At 37.7% G+C, this 25,857-nt stretch overlaps 1 protein-coding gene across 2 annotated transcripts in view; it reads right to left on the reverse strand.

Moving 5' to 3' along the window:
- Positions 1-25,857, reverse strand: part of LOC134742456 (cerebellar degeneration-related protein 2-like) — a 119,686-nt gene that overhangs the window by 43,337 nt on the left and 50,492 nt on the right. Inside the window, exon 1 of one of the 2 annotated variants that reach the window (XM_063675630.1) lies at positions 8,822-9,131. The exons of the other annotated variant lie outside the window; for it this stretch is intronic. Coding sequence (XP_063531700.1) covers positions 8,822-8,903 — 82 coding nt within the window. The 5' untranslated portion in view covers positions 8,904-9,131. Of the gene's footprint in view, positions 1-8,821; positions 9,132-25,857 lie in introns of those variants that run through there. 2 annotated transcript variants of the gene reach the window in all.

The raw sequence follows: 25,857 nt of genomic DNA on the forward strand, positions 1-25,857 counted from the left end.
AACTCCGTAATAGATGAATACAGTCTAAGGAAAAAACGTGCTTCGAAAATCAAGAAAATTTGATTCTCGTTCAGAGGGCGCTACTAGCTTTGGCCTACTGTCGTATAGAGGGCGTTGACGGTTTCGTTTGTCATTAAAACAATTTTAACGCATATCAGTGAAAGAACATGGGTCAAAATCATAGTAATAATTAATGCAAATAAAAAAACTCATTTACTTATCCATATTTAAATACATTTTATCGTATTTTTATAAATCTTCATTTTTAGTTTTAAAGTGTGTCGATAGATGGCAGTGAATTTACTGTGGTTACAAAATTTACTATGACAGTACCGCTCTAGTATAAGTTACTCTATGCTAATACTTATCAAGACAATTCTAACAAATCCAGACACAAATTCGGTTGCGTTATTTTATCTCCTTCTATGACCTCCTATATGACCACTTCCTGCGTCCATCATCAGATATTCGATGGTACTGCAGGGAAAAGGTACCCCACGTTCATACAAATTAAAATTTGTATGCAGGGGGTGCCTTTTCTCTGCAGCTGACTGTACCATAATATTGCGTTATCACCCAACTTATATAATGTATTATGTTATCACCCAACTTAAAGAGTGTATGTGAAGTTTTAGCTCAATCGAATACAGGGAAGTGTGGTCTAATTTATCTTGCAGGACTTGATACATACATTGCAACGTTGCAACTTAAGTTTGTAAAAAAAAATCCTTTACACTGTAATAGATTCACCTACATATGTTTTACAAATAAACACTGACTATTGACTATTCGAAATGCATGGACATGCCACTTGCTGAGAGGTTTGTTCCAGGCGGAATGTAAGAACTTTTCTTCGAAGCAAATAACTCTCTCGTTTGATAGCTAAATTTTATGACTATCCCTTTTCTAAATAAGTCTTCCATGTCCTCGATAATTTGAGTGTCCTCTAATATGTTATGACTGAAACAGAAACAAAATAGATTAGATGAGGTCATGAGTTGTATAGTGGTGCAGGCTAGTATGGCGGTTCATTGGCAAATTATGAGAAAATAATGTCACTTTTAGAAAGCTCTCGTTTTTTAATTCAGGGGGATTTTTTTTGTTTCTCTGTATTTTGCAACATCTACCTGTAAGAAATGATCTTAACACACACACACACACACAATGTACTAATACCCATACTTAACTTTTTTTTTAAGCAGAAACATATGCGAGCGTTACTCCAGATTTTTAAATTAAAGGAAAAATGGTAGCACATCGTAACTGGTGAATTTCCAATATGACTTGGAACTCCGGTGGCCGTTTAAGAAGTGTAACACTCTTACGGTAGATGTCGCTAGGGTCCCCTAGACCCATATAGTGGGAAGATTTGCTGACTATCGATGAGGTCTTGGTGGCTCAGTTGGCAGAGCGCTGGAGTATCGATCCAAAGGCCGTGAGTTCAAGTCTCACCCAAGGCAGTAATTTTTCCACTTTTAAATTTATTCTAAGCTTAATTAGGTAGTGTAGTAATCTTTCAATGTTGTTAACTAAAGTTTACCAAAAATAAGTATAACAAATGAACAGTGTCTAATTAATCTAAATTTGGATCTACTTTTACACATTCATTGTTGCCATGACAACTTCATGCAATTATAGTAGTGATTAGTGATAGAACAGTTTTTAACAAACTTACATACATACATATAATCACGCCTATTTCCTGGAGGGGTAGGCAGAGACCACAGATTTCCACTTGCTACGATCCTGACATACCTCTTTCGCTACCTTCACTTTCATAACGTTCCTCATACACGCTCGCCGGTTTAGGGTGCTCTACCTGGCCTTTCTTCAGGATTTCCCCGATCTGATCAGAAAAAGTCCGCCGAGGTCTGCCCCTTCCCAACTCCCGTTTCTACCTCTCCCTTATACACTCTCTTTGTTAGCCTTTTTCCACTCATTCTTTCCACGTGTCTAAACAGGGAGTATATATATATATTTCGCTAGCATTTTCTTCTGCGCCTAAGCATCGTCATCGACTGAAAAACAAATTCATGATAAAATCAGTTATTGATTATTGGTCAAACAATATACACGAACTATAACTTTTTCTATAAATAAATTATTGTTCTTTAGAGAAACTTACATTATCGGTGGCATTTTCTTTAGTTTTCACATCAAATCAGTATATATTTTTTTCTAGTCAGTTTGTGTTTGTATTTTCTTCACTAACAAAGAGCATATAATCACTACGTTCTGTTCACTGATTCAGACGCGCACGCGTGCTTGTCAATGTCAATATTGACAATTGTCAAAAACGTTAAGCCCGCTACAGACTACGCGGTGCGAAGCCGCGAACGCGAGCGTGAGTCGATTTCGCTTTAGATTAACTTGCGTTCGCGGCTTCGCGCCGCGATTCGCGCTCGAGTGTGCTTTAAGTTGAGAGAACACAATTATCCGTGCATGTTAGGCCCCACCCATTCGCACGAGAGCTTATAGAAAGAGATATCGCTTTCTCGCTCTTACTTATGGGTGCGTCCCACACGCAACGCTTTTTAAGCTCTCTTGCGTATGGGGCCTTATAGTTGGTCAAGCAAATCTTATCAGTAAATAAGAACAAAAAAAACTATACTCATCCTTTTCTTTTGGGTGCTAGTACTAGTGTAAGACAAAGATAGTATGATTCTCTCTCTTGTTTGAAATGTCTATGTTTGAAATGAGACGGTCCTTTAGCCCGCTCCAGACTACGCGGCGCGAAGCCGCGAACGCAAGTGTGGATTCGATTTCGCTGATTAGCGAACTAGACTCCAAACTCGCGTTCGCGGCTTCGCGCCGCGATTCGCGCATGAGTGTGGAGGGCCCTTTTGACAAACTATATAATGCAAGTCAATTTGTATAAAGCTGTCACTCATTTAAACTCTTTTCAATTTGGAAGTGTAGTAATAAAACTAACTATTCGTGTTCAATCTTTGTCCGACACACGTCCGAAATTTAAATAAGGCCAGCCATTGACATACACTCTAGGCATAGATAATCGTGGTCACTTTCGAATGATTGTCGATAACTTTTTTCATTACCGACGTGATATTGTTATCGTAGCCATGTATGAATGAATGAATGTTTTTCATGGAAATATGGGACACTTGGCAACACTGGCGCACGTGTGCGGCAGTCTGTAAGGTTCGCACCGTTTTGACGTATTTGCCTTTACAGGTCGTAACTCGTAACACACCGTCGCACCGCACCAAGGTCATTGTGCGACGCATCCATAAGTAAGAGCGAGAAAGCGATATCTCTTTCTCGCTCTTACTTATGGGGGCGTCGCACAATGACCTTGGTGCAGTTCTAGGAATAGGTAGTACTGGCGTGGGCTTCCATACTATCGCACCGAACCGTCAAAACGGTGCGATCCTACCTTACAGACTGCCGCACACGTGCGCCAGTGTAGCCAAGTGTCCCATATTTCCATGAAAAAAAAAGAAAAACATGGAAATATGGGACACTGTTTGTGTCCCTAATCCCTATTCCTAAGGGCCCTCCACACTCGTGCGCGAATCGCGGCGCGAAGCCGCGAACGCGAATGTGGAGTCGATTTCGCTGAATAGCGAACTAGACTCCACACTCGCGTTCGCGGCTTCGCGCCGTGATTTGCGCATGAGTGTAAAGGGCCCTCTAGAATTGCTCCAAGGTCGGGGTGCGGTACGATGGTGTGTTATGGCCTATAATTTCGAAGTGTAATAATAAATCTAGCTATTCGCGTTCAAACTTCATCTGACACATGTCCGACAATTGAATAAGGCCACCTATTGAATGGATCTTTCAAAAACTCTAGGCATAGACAATCGTGGTCACTAACGAATGATTGTCGATTAGAGACTTCCGGTTCGAACGCCATTTGATAGTAGCCTCGTGATTAATTCCTTTGTTTTTTGCTCATTAATATTGTTTAAAGTGTAATATCGATAGCTTTATTATACAATAATCTAATGTGGTAGTGTGCAGTGAATGGAGAATTAATCTCAAAGCGTGTTTAACCACCATTTTGGAGTCAACGGCCGGTAGTCCACGTGCTTCTCGTAAAATCCAGCTATCGGTTTTACGAGACAACTACAACAACCACCGAACAGCGTCGTGCTCTAAGAGCATTTATTTTGTTCCTACCCTTTTACGTGACATTGGCTACGGGCAACACCGCCCTCAAGTCCATCTAGAAAAGGAAAAAAAAAAGATTGTCGATTACTTGCATTATCGACGGGATATTGTTATCGTAGCCCGGTACCATGCTCGCAAAATGACAGTTTTTTACGATAACGTTAGAAGACAGCAGTCCTATCACGCGCAATATGATAATAACCATTTCACGCGCAATATGACAATAACCGTGCTAAGCCCGCAGGTTGTTAGCGCTAACTGCGTAACACTTTGAGCAGATGACATCAATATTTTTCTTGAATTTTACTTGAACTATTAGGTACTGTATTAGTCACACACCTGTCGTACCTATTGATTTTATATTTCTTTGTTTTTCAAGTCTTTTAGAATAAATACAATAAAATAGGTAATAAAGTTTTGCTTAAATCACTAATAACATTTTTATTTCAATAATAAGTACTTACCCTGGGTTTTGTTCAGTCTATTGATAAAAAATAATCGGCCAAAAGCATGTCGGGCCATGCTCAGTGTAGGGTTTCGTAGTTACCATTCTGTCAAAATAGGCCAAACGGGGGCTATTAGTAAGTATCTTGTAGGCACATTACAAGCATACGGGAACGGGAGTAGTACCTTTGCAGCGCTTTGTAAGTCTTTTTACTATAAGAAAAGAAGATTTTTGAAGACCCTTATTCGTTTTGAAAGACCTATTCAACCGATACCCCACATCATAAGACTAAAGCGAACCAACCAAAAAAAAAACATTTTGTTAGTTTTTTGTAGTTCTTATTTAACCGTTCTCTCGCCATGCGTGATTTATCTATCTATGCCAAATTGCAGCTTTCTAGCACTAACGATCACGGAGCAAAGCCGCGGACAGACCGGCAGACGGACATGGCGAAATTATAAGGGTTCCTATTCCTAGTTGTCTACGGAACCCTAAAAACCGCACTCAAACCAGTTGATCCGCGGTATACCTAGCCTGTCTTCCTAGGCTCTCTGCGAAGGTAGGTACAAACATTAAATAATTGACCTCGGAATTAAAAGCATTTATAACACCACTTTTTAGATCGGCAATTAAAAGCATGATTATTATAAACCTGAACAAAAACAGCATTAGACACAAATGCAAAACAAAAAGCGTAAAATAAATATTTTATATTCTTTATGTTTGCAAAAAATCTACTAGGTTTAATTAAACGTAAAGATACCGGATATTATGCAAATGTCGATAATATTTTATCTACTAGCTATAAATGGTATTAATCTTTTGTACATAAGTCAATTATTTATTACTCGTATCTGAAATGTAATCACATGCTTTTAGCATTTGAAAGAAAGTAGTCACGTTTACACCCGGATTTTAATATTGACAATATTTATCTAGGTATAAAAAGAACCTAATGATTGATTCTGTCTCGGTCAGTAGTCACCTAGTACCTACTGAATAAATGTATTTTTATAGTTAATTTAGCACGGCTAGATGAATATGAATTAGAATGAGAATGACCACTTAATCTTGAGCTTAATACAATTCATAAATAAACAAATCATACTTCATGCTCGTTTCCAAGTAAACCGATTGAAAAAGGACAACTAGTTATTATTAAGACTCTATCTGTTAATGGCATCCTAAATTCATATTTAATTAGATGGTTAGCAAAATACATTTATCCAACGGTATCTTGATGAAGCAGTAGATAGTTATTTGTTTTACAAGGGGGCAAAGTTGTTGTTTAACTTCTCGTGCTAATATCGATACCCGAGCAAGCGAAAGATTCCAAAATTGAACCACGAGCGTAGCGAGTAGTTCGAAAAATTGAATCCTGAGTGGTGCGAGTGTTTCAAGGCACGAGGGTTAAACAAATTTTGCTACCGAGTGAAATACAAAACTTTTCACCACACCAGCACAAGGAAAATAATTGTAAAATATCAAACAACATCGAAGCAAATCGATTCAAAATGAATGTCATTAAATATTTATCATTTAAAATCATCATTCTCAATTCTACCAGCAAACATAAGAAAACTACTCAAAATTTGCATTACTTTGCCTCACGTGAATAAAATGAAACTTTCTAATCAGTTTTTGAACAATCAAGAGGGCCTTTACTAGCTGGTGTGGTGAAAAATAAAGTATAGATCTAAGCAACAATTAACATTTCTGCATAAGTTTTCTTTTATAAAAAATTTGCACTTGAAGAAGTGCACGTGTAGACTAACCCATTGTCGTATGTCGTATATGTTATTGCCAACAATGCTAACCTTGAAGGCGCATTGATGCACCGCGTTTCATAATTATTAACTTACTTTAATGACATACTTGAAGCATGTCCATTCCTTCACATTTTTAGATGGATTAGTAAGTAATGCATTGATAAATATCGAAGTTCCTAGTTCATAGTTTGAGATTAATTAGTCTATTATCGTATACTTGTGGTGTAGCCGTCGTTTTGACACTATTACGCCACGAATTAGACAGAAAATTCGGGCTTTATAATAAGTCCTATTGTTAGGCACAGACGAGACCTACAAAACCGGTCAAGTGCGAGTCGGACTCGCGCACCGAGGGTTCCGTACACTACATAATTCTAACAATGTATTTTTTATGTGAAACGTGAGTGAAAGGTAAATTGTGGTTTACGATTTATGACGTATTAAAAAAAACTACTTACTAGATCTCGCTCAAACCAATTTTCGGTGGAAGTTTGCATGGTAATGTACCTACATCACATATTTTTTTCAGTTTTATCATTCTCTTATTTTCCCACTTTGGAAGTGTCTCTCGCGCAAACTATTTAGTTTAGAAATAAATGATATTAGAAACCTCAATATCATTTTTGAAGACCTAATACCGTATGGGTTTGATGAAAAAATTTTTTTGAGTTTCAGTTCCAAGTATGGGGAACCCCCAAAATTCATTGTTTTTTTTCTATTTTTGTGTGAAAATCTTGATGCGGTTCACAGAATACATCTACTTACCAAGTTTCAACAGTATAGTTCTTATAGTTTTAGAGAAAAGTGGCTGTGACATACGGACGGACGGACAGACAGACAGACATGACGAATCTATAAGGGTTCCGTTTTTTGCCATTTGGCTACGGAACCCTAAAAAGCGAGAGTGGATTACCTAGATTGTGCCCGTTTGGGCTGGGATTTTACGTAAGTACACTTTTGAATAATTTCGTAGACAAGAAGTGGGGGAGGTTACAACGATATTTCTACATTTTTGAATACTAAAAAGTTGAATACTGAGTAGCTGTTAAACAGACGGACGAGCGTCAAATTGAAAATTGATATCAGAGTGAACATTACGTGAATGAAGTTTAAGGTGCCCGGAAAAATAAAAATGAGGGTCGAATAAATCGCTTTTTAACCGGTTGGCTAAAAGACTTATCGATTTTAAAACCCTACAAAGTAGCTAGGGGAGCCGGGGTGAATGTTCGCGACGGCACGCAGTCGTCACAATACGAAAACTGGATACTATAGGGGGTATTACTGCAATGTTCTGCCACCAGTGCACCACTAGCCCGTTTAGTAAATCATAGAGTAACTTATACATACTGTGCCTTTTACAGTTTTTTGAAAAGTTTTCAGAGATAATAAAATATGACATTGATGCACCAAGGCGGTTACCGGGAAACGGGAATCTGAAATTTCGCTATCTGCCTCTTTATCGCTCGTATATGCAAGAGTGACAGAGATGTTAGATAACGAAATTTAGATTTTCTTGTTTTGCGATAGACCCTCAGATTGTGGCAGTGGCGCCCCCTGCGCAGAGTTTCGCGTAATATTATTAATTACTTTATAACCTATAGCTACTTGAAGGATTCTATTTTGTTCGACAGCGCTTCCTTTCTTTCCTTAAGACTTCAAATTCACGTCAAAAAGTTGCATTGCAGTAATGGAAAAAAGCCTAACTGTAAAGTCAGTGTGAGTAATCAAGTCATGGCTCGTTATAAAATCGCTTGACAATGCCACCTTGGCTAGTGACACTAATCGGGATTTATTTTTAGCAATGATTAATCTAACGCAATGCTAAGCAGGTAGGTAGCAACTACAGCAATCCGTGTAGCAGTTGCTGTATAATCTTTACATACAGTCATACACGTATCAGTACATATGGGGCTACTTTACCGCACTAGTGCGATAATTAGCACATTATGTAACTAATGTCGAAAATTTTAAGGGCCATATGCACTGTGAAACGTTGTACGATACATGTGCGAATAGGTTATTCGCAACTCGTGTCGATTTAAAACACTCCCTTCGGTCGTATTTTAATTTATCGCCACTCGTTTCGAATATCCTACTTTTCGCACTTGTATCGTAATGTACTATTATATTATTGACTTAAAACATGATTTTGGCTAGTCAAACCAAAATTTGAAAGTTACGTAAGAAAATGTACATTTGTACAATTTGTACAAGCTTCGAACAGTAGGTATAATACTCGTCGTATTAAAGTAACTTAGGAAATAAAAAGGTAGTTAGTAGAAACTCTCGATAGTTAAGTACGCATGTAAACAGCCAGCAGCCTACTGTCTGTCATCTGCATCAAAATCAATAACCAACATCTCGCTCTCGAGAGACAGACTTTGATGTCGCGTCATATGAACCATGATCTTTGTACTTTGCCTTCTCAATTTGCAAATTAAGTTCTTATGATCTTTTTGTTTTAAATGTGACTCACCGTCGAGCATGCATCGGCGGGACGCCTGATCATCCTCATCGAAGTCCTCCAGCGCCCCAGACTTGGCCTTCGCGATATCCATGGTTTGATCACAAAGACACTACGGCATTTTGCACACACAACACATGCACACGCGGCGTCACTGCGTCAGAGCGGCCAGCTGATTGAGGGGTCGGCTGCCACCGCACCGACGCGCTATCGCGGCAAATGAACGCAAATAACTGGCTTGATTATGAGTCGCTTGCACTGTCCGTTCAATGTCAGTATCGACTGTACAATCAATTTTATTATGCGACAGGGCCGCGAAAAGAGGAGTCGAGTGTCTGTCGCAAGTGGCCGCGTCGAGTCTGTTCTGCGCTGCTGCGGGCATGCGTCAGTCCTTGGGAATGTACGCATGCGTGAGACTCCGGTATCGACGCGCTATGGCGGCGACGAGACGCCAGCGCCACTGACCGGCTATCATAAATGATAATGGGCTAGCTAATTGGTGCCAGCGTTCCTTATCAAGGTCTAAGATAGCGATTAAATCTCCAGTTAAACAAGTTCGATGATTAAACTTTGTTTAACTGGATCAGGGTGAACGTTTATGAGTATAAATTGTATAATTTCAAATATGAACTGTATGTATTTTAGAATAAGGTTCATGTCTAATTTTGCCGCACTTGAAGCTCGTATATTTAGTTGGTCAGTGTTCAATAAACTATACCGTAGTAACTTGAAAGCGCCTACGGTTTGTCGCGCAGCTTTTGCCAGCTTATGTTCGTGCTATTTTGTATCGTGCAGGCGCTATGAACAATTATGGTAGCAATGGTATCTACTAACCATCAAGTTTAGAACTAACTAAACACTTGCCTATTAAGTGGAAACTATCCAAAAGTTCCAAAAATAAAAGAAGGTTCCCGATTTATCTTATTCCGTTAAGCTCCAAGAGGCCTATTCGGCTACATATAATGATAAGCCGCGACATGGCTACGGTATAACCATACCATATTTTAAGACAAGCGTTTATAAATACCGTAGTTACTATCTCACTCTAACGAGTCTATTAGTTCCTTAGAATGGTTATATTTTCGAGAATTTATAACAAAAAATTCGAATGAGGTTTCTAGAGTATTATAGTCGCTTGTATATATTTTTATCTTAAATCATATTTAGGTACCTTTTTTTTGGAAGTAACCATGTTTGGATAGAAGCGGAGGTCTTAACTGTAACTTAGCAAACCTCGGTTAAACTTTGTCTCTTCTAACACAAATTTCATAATGACAGATAGGACAAACCATTAAAAACTACATAGACTAACAACACATTAACATTACACAGACTATGAATAACGCCATCTGTAAAATAGAAATATGCCTCAAAATGAATACCTACTTGTTTCACCCTTTCTTCAAAAGACTGGTTTAAAAAGCAAACTTTAAGCATTTAATGTCACAGAAAACATTAATTGGTAGGTATTCCATGCTAAGATTATGATTATTAGGTAAAGGTTAATATGTTTGATATTTTAGATGAACGAGTTTAAAGGTGACAAAAAACGTTATGTCATGACATCATGGAACTTGTAAAAAGGATGATGTCAAGTTTATTCCGGAGATATTACATAAAGGGAGGCGTATTCAGACTTTAAAATATGATTTTCATTTCGTTATAATACTTACTAGTATCCGACCGAAGTTTCGGTTTCGGCAGGTTTCGGCATAAACATCATGTTTCGGCCGAAGGTTTGGTTTCGGTTCGGCCCGAAAACTGGCAACTTTCAGTAGTGTCCGGCTGAAGTATAGGTTTCGGTTTCGGCATAAAAATCATACCTTACATAATTCTAAACTAGAACAAAAGCGAACCTTCGGTTTCGGTTTTCGTCTGATTCGCACTTATACTCATTTTTTATAGGTACCGTACCACGTTGGTGTAAACCAGCATTCGGCTCTCCTAATGGAAAGCGGTCACCGCAGCCTAAAGACGCCGGTACCTGCAGCCCCACACAGTATCACATGCGTGTGGTCGACCCTTTACGAACATTATTATAAGTATATTATATGTTCCTAGTTTTTCTTTTTCTTTTTTTTATATAGATTTAAGCACTAAGGTATACACTGACATATGTTGAGTATCAAATTAATGTGATATTTTAAAAATGTGAATAGGTAGAATTTCGGATCGAACACGTTTATACAAGGTGTTTTTTATAAACATGTTAAACTGGTTGGAGTTAATGTCAAAATAAATTCGGGCGATAACAGGTACTGTAAAAATAAATAAGTAATGTATATGGTTTATGTTTATAACCTTTTGACTTGAATGAGGTTAGGTACTTTAACTAATGATGTTTTTTTGATAATTAAAGGTTAAGTACCTATATTAGGATGGTGACTGCAGCAGCGTTGATGTGGCCAGTCACTGAATCTGATCGATAAAACAAGACGCGGATTGAACTTTCTAATCGTGACAGCAATGCAGCATCGACAGCGGGCAACTTGACAGTGAATTCACCCGCGTCAGTGTTGTAGCAGTAACGCTGGAAAAGCAACGCGTCTGCAGTCGCATTTCAAATGTAACCTTAATTTAGAAACACAAAATCAAACAAATTCTTCATAAGAAAGTACCAAGTCCATGGCTGAGATTGCCTTTAAGTGCCTTTCTTAGGTAATATGAAAAGAAGAGCAGGGTGAAGTAAACAAACCAAAGCTTTTTTTAACTACTTAGTCAACTGATTCGACGCGTATTTTCAGACAAAAAAGGTCAAATTAAGGTTGACGACTTATAATAACTCATATATATAAGATACATTTAAAATAGCATTAACCAGCTTAGATCATCAATAAGTTCTCTCTCGCAAACAAAAATCAAACAAGATTATAATCAGTACAACAAAGAAGGCTAATAAATTAATTAGACACTGTATCGTTACACTTATTGGATACGATAAAATCGCCATTACACAATTCATTGGTTCGCGGATGACAAATCGAGTCCTTACATCAACTTCTTTTAACTCTTCATTGATTTAATTTTAAATAAGCACCCTATCTTGCAGCGCACTAGATTGCTTTTCAAAATATAAAAGTAAATGGGATACGAGATTGTCAAAGTGACAAGTGGAAATTAATCGCATGAAAGTTTGGCGGACTATTTGTTACGTCCCACAGGGGAGCAACAAAAGTTCTCGCGGGCGTACAATAGTTACATTATTTTACAGCCGAAAGCTTATGTAAGTACTAAACGACTATTAAAGCCAAATTAATGGACCTAATGACGAAACTTACATCATTCTTTCGTACAATGCTGCGTAGCTAAACTGTAATTCATTAATAAAATTAACAATTAGGCCAACGATATTGCCTACATCAAGCAACAACAACTAACTTCATCCGTGTACAATCAAAAAATACTGAACTAACTATATGCCTGCATAATGCATATAGTTAGTTCAGTATCGGCGTCTGTCTAATGGAGATATGAATCATACTAAAATTCTAATGCTAACTAACTGCTATTTCCATAGCAAGGAATACAATTATAACTTACATAACTTTATCAATGGCATAGCAAAAACACTATTAGATACAGGCGCCAAGAATCAGTGCTCAATAACGGCTAATGTCTTTATGTAGACAAATGTTCACACGGTTTTAATTGCCCCATAAATACTAGAACAATGTTATCGCTGATCTGACTGATGCGACGCCGATTTATTAGATAACTAAACGCAATAATCTTTGATTTGACAAGAAAAGTTATTGGGAGTCAACTGAGGATAAAATAACATTTCCCTAATTATGTTTCGAGACGCACTAAAAATGTTTATGTCCTATGTTCTTTAATACCTTTAAAAGGGTAATTGATGCTTATCGTCAGTTACGTGTGCTTTTGTGGATAGTTACATAGACTTTGTTATTACATAAAGTACCTAGCCTCGATTTTGTTACCTTACCGACTTTGTTACGCACCTACTCGTATTTATTAGGGTTCCGTACCCAATACTCCGCTGTCTGTCTGTCTGTCCGTCTGTCACCAGGCTGTATCTCATGAACCGTGATTGCTAGACAGTTGAAATTTTCACAGATGATGTATTTCTCTTGCCGCTATATATAACAAGCAAATACTAAAAACAGGATAAAATAAATATTTAAGTGGGGCTCACATACAACAAACGTGATTTTTTGCCGTTTTTGCGTAATGGTACGGAACCCTTAGTTATTTATTTTTTAACACACAATACAGAACTTAAATCTAAAACAGATCCCTGCAAATATTTACAGTTTGTCTGCATGTTAGAGGCTCTACATACTTACACATATAAAATTCAAGTAAGTATAATTAACACTTAAAAAGTGATTGCAGTAGGTACAGCTTTAAGGCACTTTTAATTTGGCTCAAGTGCTATACACTAGTTATCCATATAAAATGTGCCGTACACTGATTATTAAAACCAGGGGTATTTTTTATAAATTTTATATTAAAGTAAAAAATTGTAGTGTCGCGCGCAGACGTATCTGCTTGATAAAAAATTGGTTAAGAGTTTTTTTATGATGTGACATAACTAGAAATGGCAAGCCAACATTAACATTATGTATATCTAAAGGCGGGCCTTACTGGCACGAATAGGTAGAGTAAGAATGGTGCCACTACAGCGGTGTCACGTACACGATTTCGAGCCAATCGTGCAGTTTCTTCCACTTCACCATTCTTAGTGCCCGTCTTTAGATATATGTCAATGCAAGTCAAACATTCCTAGTCTAAGTTCTTCTACAAGTGAATGCAGCTGCCAGCAGTGCCATTTACGCGACTCAGTAAATCTGTAGCTATGAAGAACCAAGTTTACAGGAACTTCTCAACCAGTCCATCACCTAATTTACATTAAGGTCGTTGGCAACGTTAAGCCCCGCTGTGACAACCGAGCCTATAAACAAGCAGACAAACATTGTTTATAGGGTTGCAGGACGCCACGGGCTATCAATACAGTCGTAAACAGTGTTTGTTATCGGCGGGTTTGTCTGCGACTGCACCCAGGAAACATCGCCATTTGATATTTTATGAGTAAACAGAACTAGATATGTACAGAGTTTGCAGGTTTATATATAATCATTTAAGTTTATCGGACTAAGAAAGTGCTATAGAAATATACGATAAAGTCCTACAATAATTGCGTTATTTATAAATGTTTGTTAAATCCAACAAACCATTCATAATCATTTGTGTGTCAAAGAGACAAAGGTTTGTAAGAGGTTGCTAAGTTATACAAAAAACAGGCAACGCCATCAGACATATTTATTTACCGCCACTGTAAACAGTTTGACATATACTCACAAATAAAAACACTTTGAACTTTGAACAATTGGTCCAAGAAACCAAGGTGTTGTGCTAAATCAAGGTGTTTAAAAAAATAGATAAGACGTGCGCGATTGATGTAGATTATGGTAAGTACCTATATCCGCTTCGTCCACTAAAATTAAGTTTGGATTGCTGAATTCCGAAAAGAGAATAGAGACGTGGCTGGCTAATTTCGTACAGCAGGTAATTTGCTCAGTAGTTTTTAATCCCTAAAATATGACGATACCTACTCTACCTAATCGCGGTTTACATGTTTTTATTTAAACAGCTACGTACGGGTAGTTACAATATATAATATCAATACCTACTAAATTATGTTTTCAGTGCAACAAATAGCAAAATACAAACCTTTTGATATTAGGTACCGAAATTAATGCTGCAAGTCACGCATTTACGTCAATAATCAAAAGCTCAAAGCTCACCTTCAAAGGAGAACAAGCTAAAGCTTACTGAACTTGAAATAATGGCATGCTCGCGGCATTGACGTAACATGGCCGGTTACACTAGGTATAGGTTCAAGGTTTGAGAGCGTATCTAAGAAAATATTTGTTACGAAGTTTATACCTAGGTATGTACATGAACCTAGAGGTGCCGTTCGGATTCACACTGCACTAGTATTAGTGTTGCAAATGTCAAAAATCCAAAGCTACACCAAATCAGACATTTGCGGCTGCAATGCAGGCTGCAGTAATGTCGCGCTGCAATACTGCTGCAGTAATGCTGGTGTACTCTGAATCCGAACGGTACCTCTACGTGTCCAATACCGTGTATACCTGAACATGTACAGGTTTCATATTAGATGATTTTACCTATAAGTTAACTCCTTTAGCATGTGAAGATTGTGAAGGAATGTATAAGCCGGTCCGTCACCGTCGACGCAAGCTCCTGATGACGCTTCACGGTACGGAGTGAAACATGTCGAGCGTTTTCGACTTAAAATACGTGAGTGACCCGTTATTAATATGTTTAATAGGAACGTATCAGATTACATATAAATACTAAAATGAAATTATTATTTTAGGTACGTTTCCACATAGATACGCAGAGTTAGGTTAGAGTATGTTGGGATACTTGGGATCTACATTACAAGTCATTCCATCCATGTCTGGTATAAAACATCACCCATATTGAAAACTTTATTTACAGGTACGTAATTTATTTATTTAATAATTTTAATCAGGCAACAAGGCCCATATTCTCATATGTAATAAGTAAGATCTTATCTCTATGCGTCCTAGTTAAAAACACGAGATTAATACTAAAAGTTGCGTAAATACAGAAATAGAACAAAAATTCAGATTCGACTGCGATCAAATGGAAGATAGTAGTATGATTGCACCTCATTAAATGCTTTTTGCTTGTGGCATGTCGATAGTATCGACTCGATACTCGTGCGAGTAGAAAACTCGATTGTTCCACATTTACCGCGGATTCTCACCGCCGACTGTTATGTTGTACACCGTATGACATGAATATGACAGCTGAATTAGAACCAAATGGAGGAAAGTGAATTGAGTTGTACAGGAAATGGGGAAAAGCGTTAATGTAGGAAGTGATCAGGTTTTCTTACGACCTATCCTGTTTTGTCGGAAAAGAGCGAAGCCGATGTAATTGAGTACAAAGTAGTAAGTATTCAGAATGCAACAGATTAAAATAACAAATTTTGCTTTTGTTAATGTAAAAAATCAGCTCGGTGTCTGTTTGTCCGTCTGTCACAAGCGGTAAGACACCATTTTAATGTTGTGTGTTTGTGTTGGTTAGTTTGGTTACCAGAACTTTTAAAGGTACTTTATTATTTTACCTTTTTTAAAGATTAAATACAAATATTCATTTATGTATTACCAATAAGATTGTCAAAGCACATGTGACAGTCAGGAGCATAGAAAAGCTTAGTGTCAGGAGGACCGTATGCTTTTTGGTCACCATCCACCTAGGTATACAATGTTGTCGTGTCAAATTAGAAATCATTGATAAACCCGCGCCTGTGCAACCATTTGGGTGATTATAATCTTTTCAATTCTCAGTTGAATTTGATTGATAGCATTTAATACCGCTTGTTAGATAACTCTAACCGTGTAGGTGTATCGTTTTCAGGCCCATTTCATCGCAAATCGTATAACCACAAAATGAGATGGAAGCTTTTAGTTCGTAAAACACCACACTACCACCATTAGCTAAGCTGGCTCTCGTTTATGTGCACATTGCCAATACCGGATAGACATAGGCTTATAATTTACACTTTACATTAACATGTGAAGTGTAAATTATAGCGAAATAGTGATAGCAACCAAGCAATCGATTCAAACGCTTCAGCGTTTCGGCTTCGGGCTATCGTACGTTAGCGTGTCTATAATTATGTCATCGTCTCATTATATCTGTCTGTATTGATATACAGACAGTCAAATGGCAGTCGGAACTCAGTGATAATTATTTATTGTAATCTTAGAGCTCAGGGCGCAATAGTGAGTGGCGATAATCGTAAAACCAAATGTGGGAGGAGTTGTGTAACAATGGTGTAATTCTTAATGTACAAGTTCGCGTAGGGTGGCTGGACCATAAAACATAAATAGTATGGTATGGTACAATTATAACATAATGGTGGTTAACGCGCACTTCTCCCATGCTACCTTAAATAAGACGGAAAATATTACATTTTCATCACAAACTATGTACCACGTTATTGTTTATTAATATTGGTGGTAATTTGTATTTAAAAAAAAAATAGATATTTACAAGATATTTTATTTATTTATTTATACTTTATTGCACATAAAATAAGTACAAATGGTGGACTTAATGCCTTAAGGCATTCTCTACCAGTCAACCACTGGGCCAAAAAGAGACGTTTGTTGGTGCAGGCTTTGTACTGTATTTGAAAATAATTAAACGATATCACTACCTACTATTTACAAATTAAATACTAATTATAGTATACCTATTATATTTAAATCATAAACTACACATATACTTTGTATGATACACTTACATACATATCTACATATATACTTATACATGTACCTACTGTGAAACATTACTTACATCTTTCAGACAAATGATTGCGCAGCATACGCTTGAACGTGAATTTACTTTGAGCTTTTCTGATATTGAGTGGAAGGTCGTTCCACAGGCGTGTCGCCTGAACAGTATAGGAGTTGGTCAGGAAACCAGTGCGATGAGGGGGAATGGAAAGCTTAAGGCTACGGGAGGGACGGAGAACACCACCAGGGCGAGCAGTAACAAATTTAAATTTGGATCTGAGATATTCTGGTGTATTGGGATCAAATAGAAGAGAGTAAAGTGTACCTAACAGTCTCAAAGATCTTCGCTCACGAATAGGAAGCCAATTAAGCTGCTTACGATAAGCTGATACGTGGTCGTACTTCCGAAGACAAAATATAAACCTAATACAGTTGTTGAGCAGTCTGTCCAGTTTGTTAAGTGAAGTTTGAACTAGATTACAGTAGCACACATCAGCATAATCGATAGTGGGAAGTACAAGAGCTTGAACGAGAAGGATCTTTGTGCTAATTGGCAAAAAGTTTTTGTACCTGTAAAGCGATCTCAGCGTGTACGTCACTCTGCGACATACATCAGACACCTGGGGTTCCCACGTAAGGCCACTGTCTATAATCAGACCCAGATTTTTCACTTTAGGTGATAGCGGTATCACGACATCCTCAAATCTGATAGGTGCTAAATCCATCAACGCCAGCATGCGTGGGCTCCCAAGTACGATCGCTTGACATTTGGTTGGGTTAACTACGATCCCAAAAGAACGTGACCATGCAGAAAGATGGCTTAAATTGCTATTCATGATAGAGACTGCATGATCCATGTCCTTAACGTTTGCCTGTGTATAAAGCTGCAGATCGTCAGCATATAAATGGTAGGAGCAGCCAATGTTAGGGGTGACCATATTGATAAAAATTGAAAAAAGAAGAGGCGAGAGAATGCCACCCTGTGGAACTCCAGCAGGAAGATCACACCAGTCAGAGAAGGTTCGGTCAGCACGAACTGATTGACGGCGATCTTGAAGATAAGAGGAAAACCACTGAACCGCCGACGATGACATATTTAAGTGACTTAGGCAGGCTAGTAAAAGGTCATGGTTAACCGCATTAAATGCATTTGAGAAATCTACCAGTACCAACAACGTTAACTGAGACAGCTCCATGCCTTGTCTAACATCTTCGAGTACTTTGAGCAGAGCAGTGCAAGTACTATGCCCTGGGCGAAAACCCGACTGAAAAGAAGAGAGAATTTGATTGGAATAAACATGAGACGAAAGTTGCTTATGAACGATTGCTTCTAAAATCTTTGACAGAAACGGAAGAACGGAAATAGGACGAAAGTCTTTTAGTGTAATGGGGTTCGAAACTTTTGGAAGTGGTATGACATAGGCTTTCCGCCATGCTGAAGGAAAAACTCCGGTAGTGAGTGAAAAGTTAATTATGTATGTTAGAACTGGAAGAACGCATTCCAAGATGCTTACGATCATTAATCTGCTCAACTCATCATGGCCTACAGCATTCGATCTAATCGATTTTATCACCTTAATAATGTCATCGTCAGTGGCTTGATTGAGTGAGAAGGTTATATTAGAAAGACAGGGCAAGGCTCTAATGTAGGTTAAACTTTTGGTTAAGGTAGCGGAATTTAAAGGCAAAGTTTTAGCGAAGTGTAAATTTAAGTCATTAAGAGAGAAAGAGGAGGGAGTTGAGCAAGTAGGTTTAACAATGCCGATCGATTTTAGGAATTTCCATGTTTCAGCTGGTGACGAACATGCAATACTGTCGTGGATATATCTCCGTTTGGCAGCTCTCACCGTCTGATTGCATTTATTCCTGGCTGTTTTAAATATGTTCCATTTATCTTCGCAACGATCTCGTTTGTACCTCCTAAATGCCCAATCGCGTCTTGCCATAGCCATTCTGACAACCTGGGTAATCCACGGAGCAGGTGGGCGTTTTAACTTAACCGTACGGATGGGAGCATGTGTGTTGAATAATTCTAATACAGTCGAGTTGAACGTGTCCACAGCCTTGTCAACGGATGGTGCCGAAAAGGTCGTCGACCAGTCCTGCGCGCTCGCGTCTCGTTTTAAAGCTTCAATGTCTAGCTTAGCGAAGCTGCGAATTTGGACAGTGACGCGTTGTGGTTTGGGAGGCCGGACAATAAGGTCATGATGCGAAAAACCTGGGGCCGGAAACTGACCGACCGCATCCGAAAGATCAATAGACGAGACAATAATAAGGTCTAACCAGGAGTCTGATGTATCTACATTGTGGTGAGTGGGCCTGAGTGGGAGAACAGCTAAGTCAACTGACTCTACGTTTGCATACAATTTGCGAGTTCTAAGGTTGTCTTTGACAAGGTCCGTATTAACCCTTAAATGCATAATGATGTATATATGCATCGTATATTTGATGGTCCGTGGCTCAATATGCAGCTATCCAAAATCACATTTATTACTTTTATACAGCATGACACATCTATTTCAATTTATTAAAAAGTTATACAAAAAATCATGCATTTAAGGGTTAAAATCCCCCATGATTAACTGATGGGCGTACTCGGTGCTTATAGGGGCCAGCAAGGTTTCGAGGTCCGATATTATATTTATTTATTTATTTATATATTCTAATTTACAACTTAATTACTAAACATTTATATTCTCGCCAAACTGTTACGTTTGATGGCGAGATGCGCTCAGTTTTTATACACTTAACCTATGTATTAGGCTCCTAAACTTGCAAGACAGTAGCTACTTAGTTAAGATGAGTTTCTTGTAAGGCCGTCGAACTGTAACCGACATACTTTTCCTGAAGAGCTGTTTCAGTTCATTTTGTATGTTTTTTAGTTATTAAGAATATGTACAAGATTAAGTAGGTAAAATAGGTACCAATGTGCCTAATATTTTTACCGACAAGAAAATAAGTTGTTTATAATCTTGGTGTAGTAGATTTTTTTTTTGCTTTAAGTCCTAACATCTAGGCTAGAGTAGTAAAACTTGCAATACTTACCTGACAAATTTCATTTGGCCTGACCTGACAATCTGACACCTTCCACTTTACTCTATCTGCATATTAGTGTCAGCGCTGAAGTTTTGACAGCACGCAGCATGTCGAAACGAAATCCGCCAGGTAGGGTATCCGTTCCATTACCCAACGTCCTTGAGCGTTATGCAAAATTTATAATAACCGCTCGTGACATAGCCAATATTGTAAATATCGAATATCGACGATGGTTTCCTTATTTCGGCATTTAAAGGTCCATTTCTTCTAACTATATTTTTGTCGTCATTTTGTAAAGCTCTCGTACAGCACCTGACAAGTTGGGAATAGGAATTTGGGTTGTTAGAGTAGGTAATAATTTTATAGAATTTGTTTGTAAGTAAGTATAGTTTAAAAGTTTTTTTCCATTTTATTTGATCGTAGTGTCACTGAATGGGAAGCGGTTGTGGGCCGATGTAAGTCTACTAGTTGAAATTAATTTTATTTAGGTACAAGAAATGTCTACAACGGAAATAATAATGTTCATGTTATTATCGAGATAAAATCGGCTATGACATAACTTGTCATAATTCCATGTGGAACAGACCCCCTTGTACGCTTAAGCTTTATAACCAAACAGTGCGGTGTATCGATTAAATGAAAGTAATTACCTCACAATGGTCTCATTAATCATCGATAAGTATTAAGCTAAAATGTGGTAATGATTTAGTTGCGTAAGTGTTATGAATTATCTTTAGCATCGGACAAAGTTTTTAATTATGTTAGATTATGGATTGGCTATTTCCTGCCTATCTGTTTAAACTTTTTCTACACACTGTGAGCTTCAAACTCCTCAGACTAGTTATTAAGGGCCCTCCACACTCCTGAACACGAGTGTGGAGTCTAGTTCGCTAATCAGCCACACTCGGGTTCGCGGCTTCGCGTCGCGTAGTCTGGAGTGGGCTTTATAAAGAGCTCCGGTAGCCGAGTGGTGCGTGCGACTTTAAAATTAGGTCATGGATTCAAAAATTGGTATGTAACAAAGATTTTTTTGTTAGAACTCTTGAACGTAATATTATTTGACTTTTACACTGGGCAAAATAATAAGCCGACCTGATATAGGTATAGTAAAAAAATTAAATAAAACTTAATAAATAATTTTTTGACCAATATCCTAAAACAGATTTGGTTGTTTTGTAACCCAACCTGTTGGCCAGTGTAACACATAGTTCGCAAGTCACAATTTTTGTGTAAATAGTAACAGTGTTTTGTTACTGTTATGAAAACATTTCTTTAAATGTGGAGGTAGATTTTGTATATGGCAGGTTTCAGGCTCTTACAATAACACGCGACCCTGGTTGTACCAGATTATTAACATGCATCTGTATACAGGTACGAGAACTTACACCTTGTCAAAAAGTTTTGTAAATACCATGTAATAAGCATTGCAAGTCACCGTGTAGATGCCATAGATGTGTAGATGCAGACGGCCTTGAGAATGGTTTTACCTGTAACAATAAAATTGAAATTAACAGTAATCAATAATGAATATCCCGGGAGTCCGTTTCCACGCAGTAAAGCAGTGACTAGGGAAGAGCTGTTCTAAGTCTATCTCACTCGGTGAAGCAGTACGACTGACTCGCAGCGACGTCAACTACTGTGGACACATACGGGCTGAAACAATGCCACTAACGGAGCACATGCGCTCACACGCAATAATGAATATGAGAACATTTAACTTTCAAAACGTAGCGTAAAACCAGCCCTATAGTCCAATATCTCACAATGGTACAAAACTAATTCGATCTTCACACTGATTTAAACTTTCACGATTTTTACTCATTATTATTTACAACGACGGGACTTAATCGCGTAAAATAAGTATAAAGTAAAGTAAGTAGTAAGTAGTAGTTTGCGGAGCGAGTTAAGGAACATATCGCAGCTGTCAAGAACCGTCAGGTGAACAAGTCTGCTGTTGCTGAGCATTTACTAGAGTCAGGGCCAAACCACTGGATTGAGCTTCACAACCCTAGAATACTTTCTACAGATCGTGGGTTTTATAGTAGAAAAATCCGTGAAGCCATTGAAATCAAGAAACATAGAAATTTCAATCGAGACGAAGGTTTTAAGATCTCATCCACATGGAACCCAGTCATTAGTAAGTGTAAGCGAAACCAAATATCGAAAGTTGAAAAATCCAATATTGTGAGTGTTGTGTGTCGACCCGGTAACATCCCTAGTGCGCAAAACGTTCAAGTTAATAAACAAGACCAAGTGCGGGTAGTTCGAAAAACTCGCGCGCCTAGAAGATGTTGATGTCAACTTTAGCCAGTCTTCTCCGAGACCACGGGGACAACGCCGTCCTCGAAACGTCGGAGGTGGGTTTAATACTTATTTTACGCGATTAAGTCCCGTCGTTGTAAATAATAATAATTCGATCTTCGTTTAAGTGTGATTATTATTTGAATGGCGCATTTCTGAAGCATAATATTTTCAAAAATGGGAGAAAAACACCAGATAAAACTATTGAACTTCTGGACCATAGCTGTATTAGACTATCTATAATAGGGGATATTACTGCAATGTTCTGCCACTAGAGCGCAGGACTAGCATTTTTAGTAAACCATAGAGTAACTTATACATACTGTACCTTTACCAGGTTTTTGACAAGTTTTCAGAGATAATAAAATATGACATTGATGCATCAAGGCGGTTTGATTACAGAGGATTCGACCTACCGGGAAACGCGAATCCGAAGTTTCGCTATCTGCCTTTATATCGCTCGAATACGCAAGAGTGACAGAGATGTTAGATAACGACATTTTCTTGTTTCGATTTAGACCCTTAGATTGTGGTATTTGTGGTAGCGGTGCCGCCGGTGCCCCTACGCAGAGTTTCGCGTAATATTCCCTATTAATACAAACGAGCGATACAGAAGTCACATAGAAAGTTTAAGCGGTACACTACCAATTTCTCGGTGTCACCACGGTGTCACGGCCATCGACCATGTCATGTCAAAACACTCAATGGCGATGTCACCAAGATGTCACAAGCTGTCAATAACTAAGACATGCTCCGTTAGACAAAGATCCTGCCATTGTCATGTCACATATTGATATGAAGGAAGAAAGTGTCATCTCATTCAGATAACGCTCAACTAATTACCAGTTAGCAATAAAAATAAATAAGATGAAATCGATACGAAGATCGGCTCTATGATATGATAGATTTATGCATACGCTCGAAAGTTTGCTGGGAAGTGATTGATTCGTCAGATACGCGTCAATCGGTCGCGGACACGTATATTTAAAATGAATTATGTGAATTATCAAGTACTATGGATATTAAGCCTTAACGTAAATGCATTGGGATTAAATTAGCTTGTAACTCGGTTTTAGTGGTGTTTATTTTTGGCATACCATATTAGTAGGTAGCTCATTTAATTTATTACGGACACGCGACTATAGGTTAAGTTGATTATTTTTGACAGGGTATAGTCACTTGCAATAATACAAATACAAGAGCACAAAAGAAGCGCATATAGTACATTACTACAGAGGCTGGGAAGTAAGGGGTTGCCGCCCGAATGCATACCTATAGATAGTTATGAGGCGTGAATGAGGCCGACAATTAACCCCTTTTCACGCCGATGTATGTATAGTAGTGCTTTTCTCAAACATGCAATGAAATAAATAAAGAAATCCACGAAATCAAAGTTCTATTGTCTGTAGCATTTTTTGTTGTTTTTTGGCTGTTTAACCAAATATTTACTTATGAAACATTAACTTCTATTATTATATACATATATATTTTCCATTTTTTGTGCTGTTACTGCTATTTTTCAATCAAATAATCCTGCTTTTTAGGGTTCCGTTCCCAAAGGGTAAAACCGGTCGGGACCGTATTACTAAGACTCCACTGTCCGTCTGTCTGTCTGTCTGTCTGTCTGTCTGTCTGTCCCTCTGTCCGTCAGTCTGTCACCACTCACCAGGCTGTATCTCATGAATCGTGATAGTTAGACAATTGAAATTTGACAGATGATATAATTTCTGTTGCCGCTATAGCAACAAATACTAAAACCAGAATAAAATAAATATTAAAGTGGGGCCTCCATACAACAAAACGTGATTTTTTTGCCGTTTTTTGCGTAATGGTACGGAACCTTCCGTGCGCGAGTCCGACTCGCACTTTTCCTGGGCAAAAATAATATAAAAAGAAGATTATGCCAAGTTACGTAAAATACCTACTTAAATTTCGCGTTAAGTGTAAAAGTCAGTTGTTAGCGCAGAAAGTCCAAGCCAAACGACACCCACTTTCATGAAACTGTAAATTTGTAAAGGTCCATTAAAATGCGCTAAAGTGTTAATGGCGTTTATAACAATGTTATTTAAAAAATGTTTTAGCAAACAATTTGAAGATAATTTAATGATACTGATTATTTCTTTCACTTTCGTAAGATCGTAACTTTAGGTTCTGGCAAACATATGAATGTCTCTCATAACATAAACCTAGTCAACCAGCAGATTTGTACGGGTAGCTTGTCATATAGAGGTAATTAATGAAAATTGAAACATCATATCAGATCTCATTTTATCTATTGGTATTTGATGGTATATAAAGGCCATAAAGTACCTAGTTACCTACTCAACATTTAAATTAGTTGGCTGTATTCAGGGAGACTTACTTACAGAGAATTTTGTATTTTGCGTATTGCGTGTTTTTGTATTGAATTTAATATGCGTACATATAACGCAAAATACAAAATTCTCTGATGTAAATAGTTAAAATGTAAGATAAATTTATTAAGAATAATTTGCATAATTCATTTAGTATACTTTTGTACATAAAAGTCAGGAAAAGTCTCAAAGTAGGTACGTACATATTTTCGTAGGATGATTGGTATTGTACGCCCTCATTTCTATTAAATAATCAGTAAGTGAGTTGCATATTACACATGTTACACATTACACCTTCACACGCAACCCATAAGAGCATTAGAGGCCTTTCCACTTACAATTATTAATCTTCCTCGGCTGCTATTCTTTTAGCACTAGTACTCGACTGTGCGTGTGTTCCTTTCATAACTTGACCCTTGAAAACTGACTTTCTGTTCTAGTTTTATTTAATTTAACTTGGGGAACAATTTCGGGTGAGATACTTGAATTACGCATGTGTCTTTTGAATTAATTTATCACCCTATTTCCCACTTTGTTGTAGACACCAGACAAGTCTAGGTAGTGACTTGTGAATAAAACTTTAAAAAAATACTTTATATTATCATGTTACGCAAAACTATGTAGCATACGCAAACGTATGCAGTGTAACTATAAGTACTTACTATATAGATGGGTTGAAAAATCTATACAACATAAACAATAAAACTAGAAAAATAATCATTCTTGTAAAATCATATATTAGGTACTCCAGACGTTCCTGGTACACATAGAAGAAGATGGCTGTGTTTTTAGTGCTAGATGCGTAAATGAAATATTTAATATGTGTATAGATTTTGCCATAAGAAAAAAATAATTAGGTATCCCATATTAATTGACATAGTCGCGAGTCGGTACTGAGTATAGAGAATATTATAGAGTAGGTAAGTACATAGTTATTGCTATGCCAAATAAGATAACGAACTCCAACTCGGTCACGGTACTAAATAGCAGTTTAGCAGTGCATAAGCGTCTAACTAGACTGTCAAATGTCATC

The sequence above is a fragment of the Cydia strobilella genome, chromosome 6 (genome assembly GCF_947568885.1).
Source record: "Cydia strobilella chromosome 6, ilCydStro3.1, whole genome shotgun sequence".
In the NCBI taxonomy this organism is placed as follows: domain Eukaryota; kingdom Metazoa; phylum Arthropoda; class Insecta; order Lepidoptera; family Tortricidae; genus Cydia; species Cydia strobilella.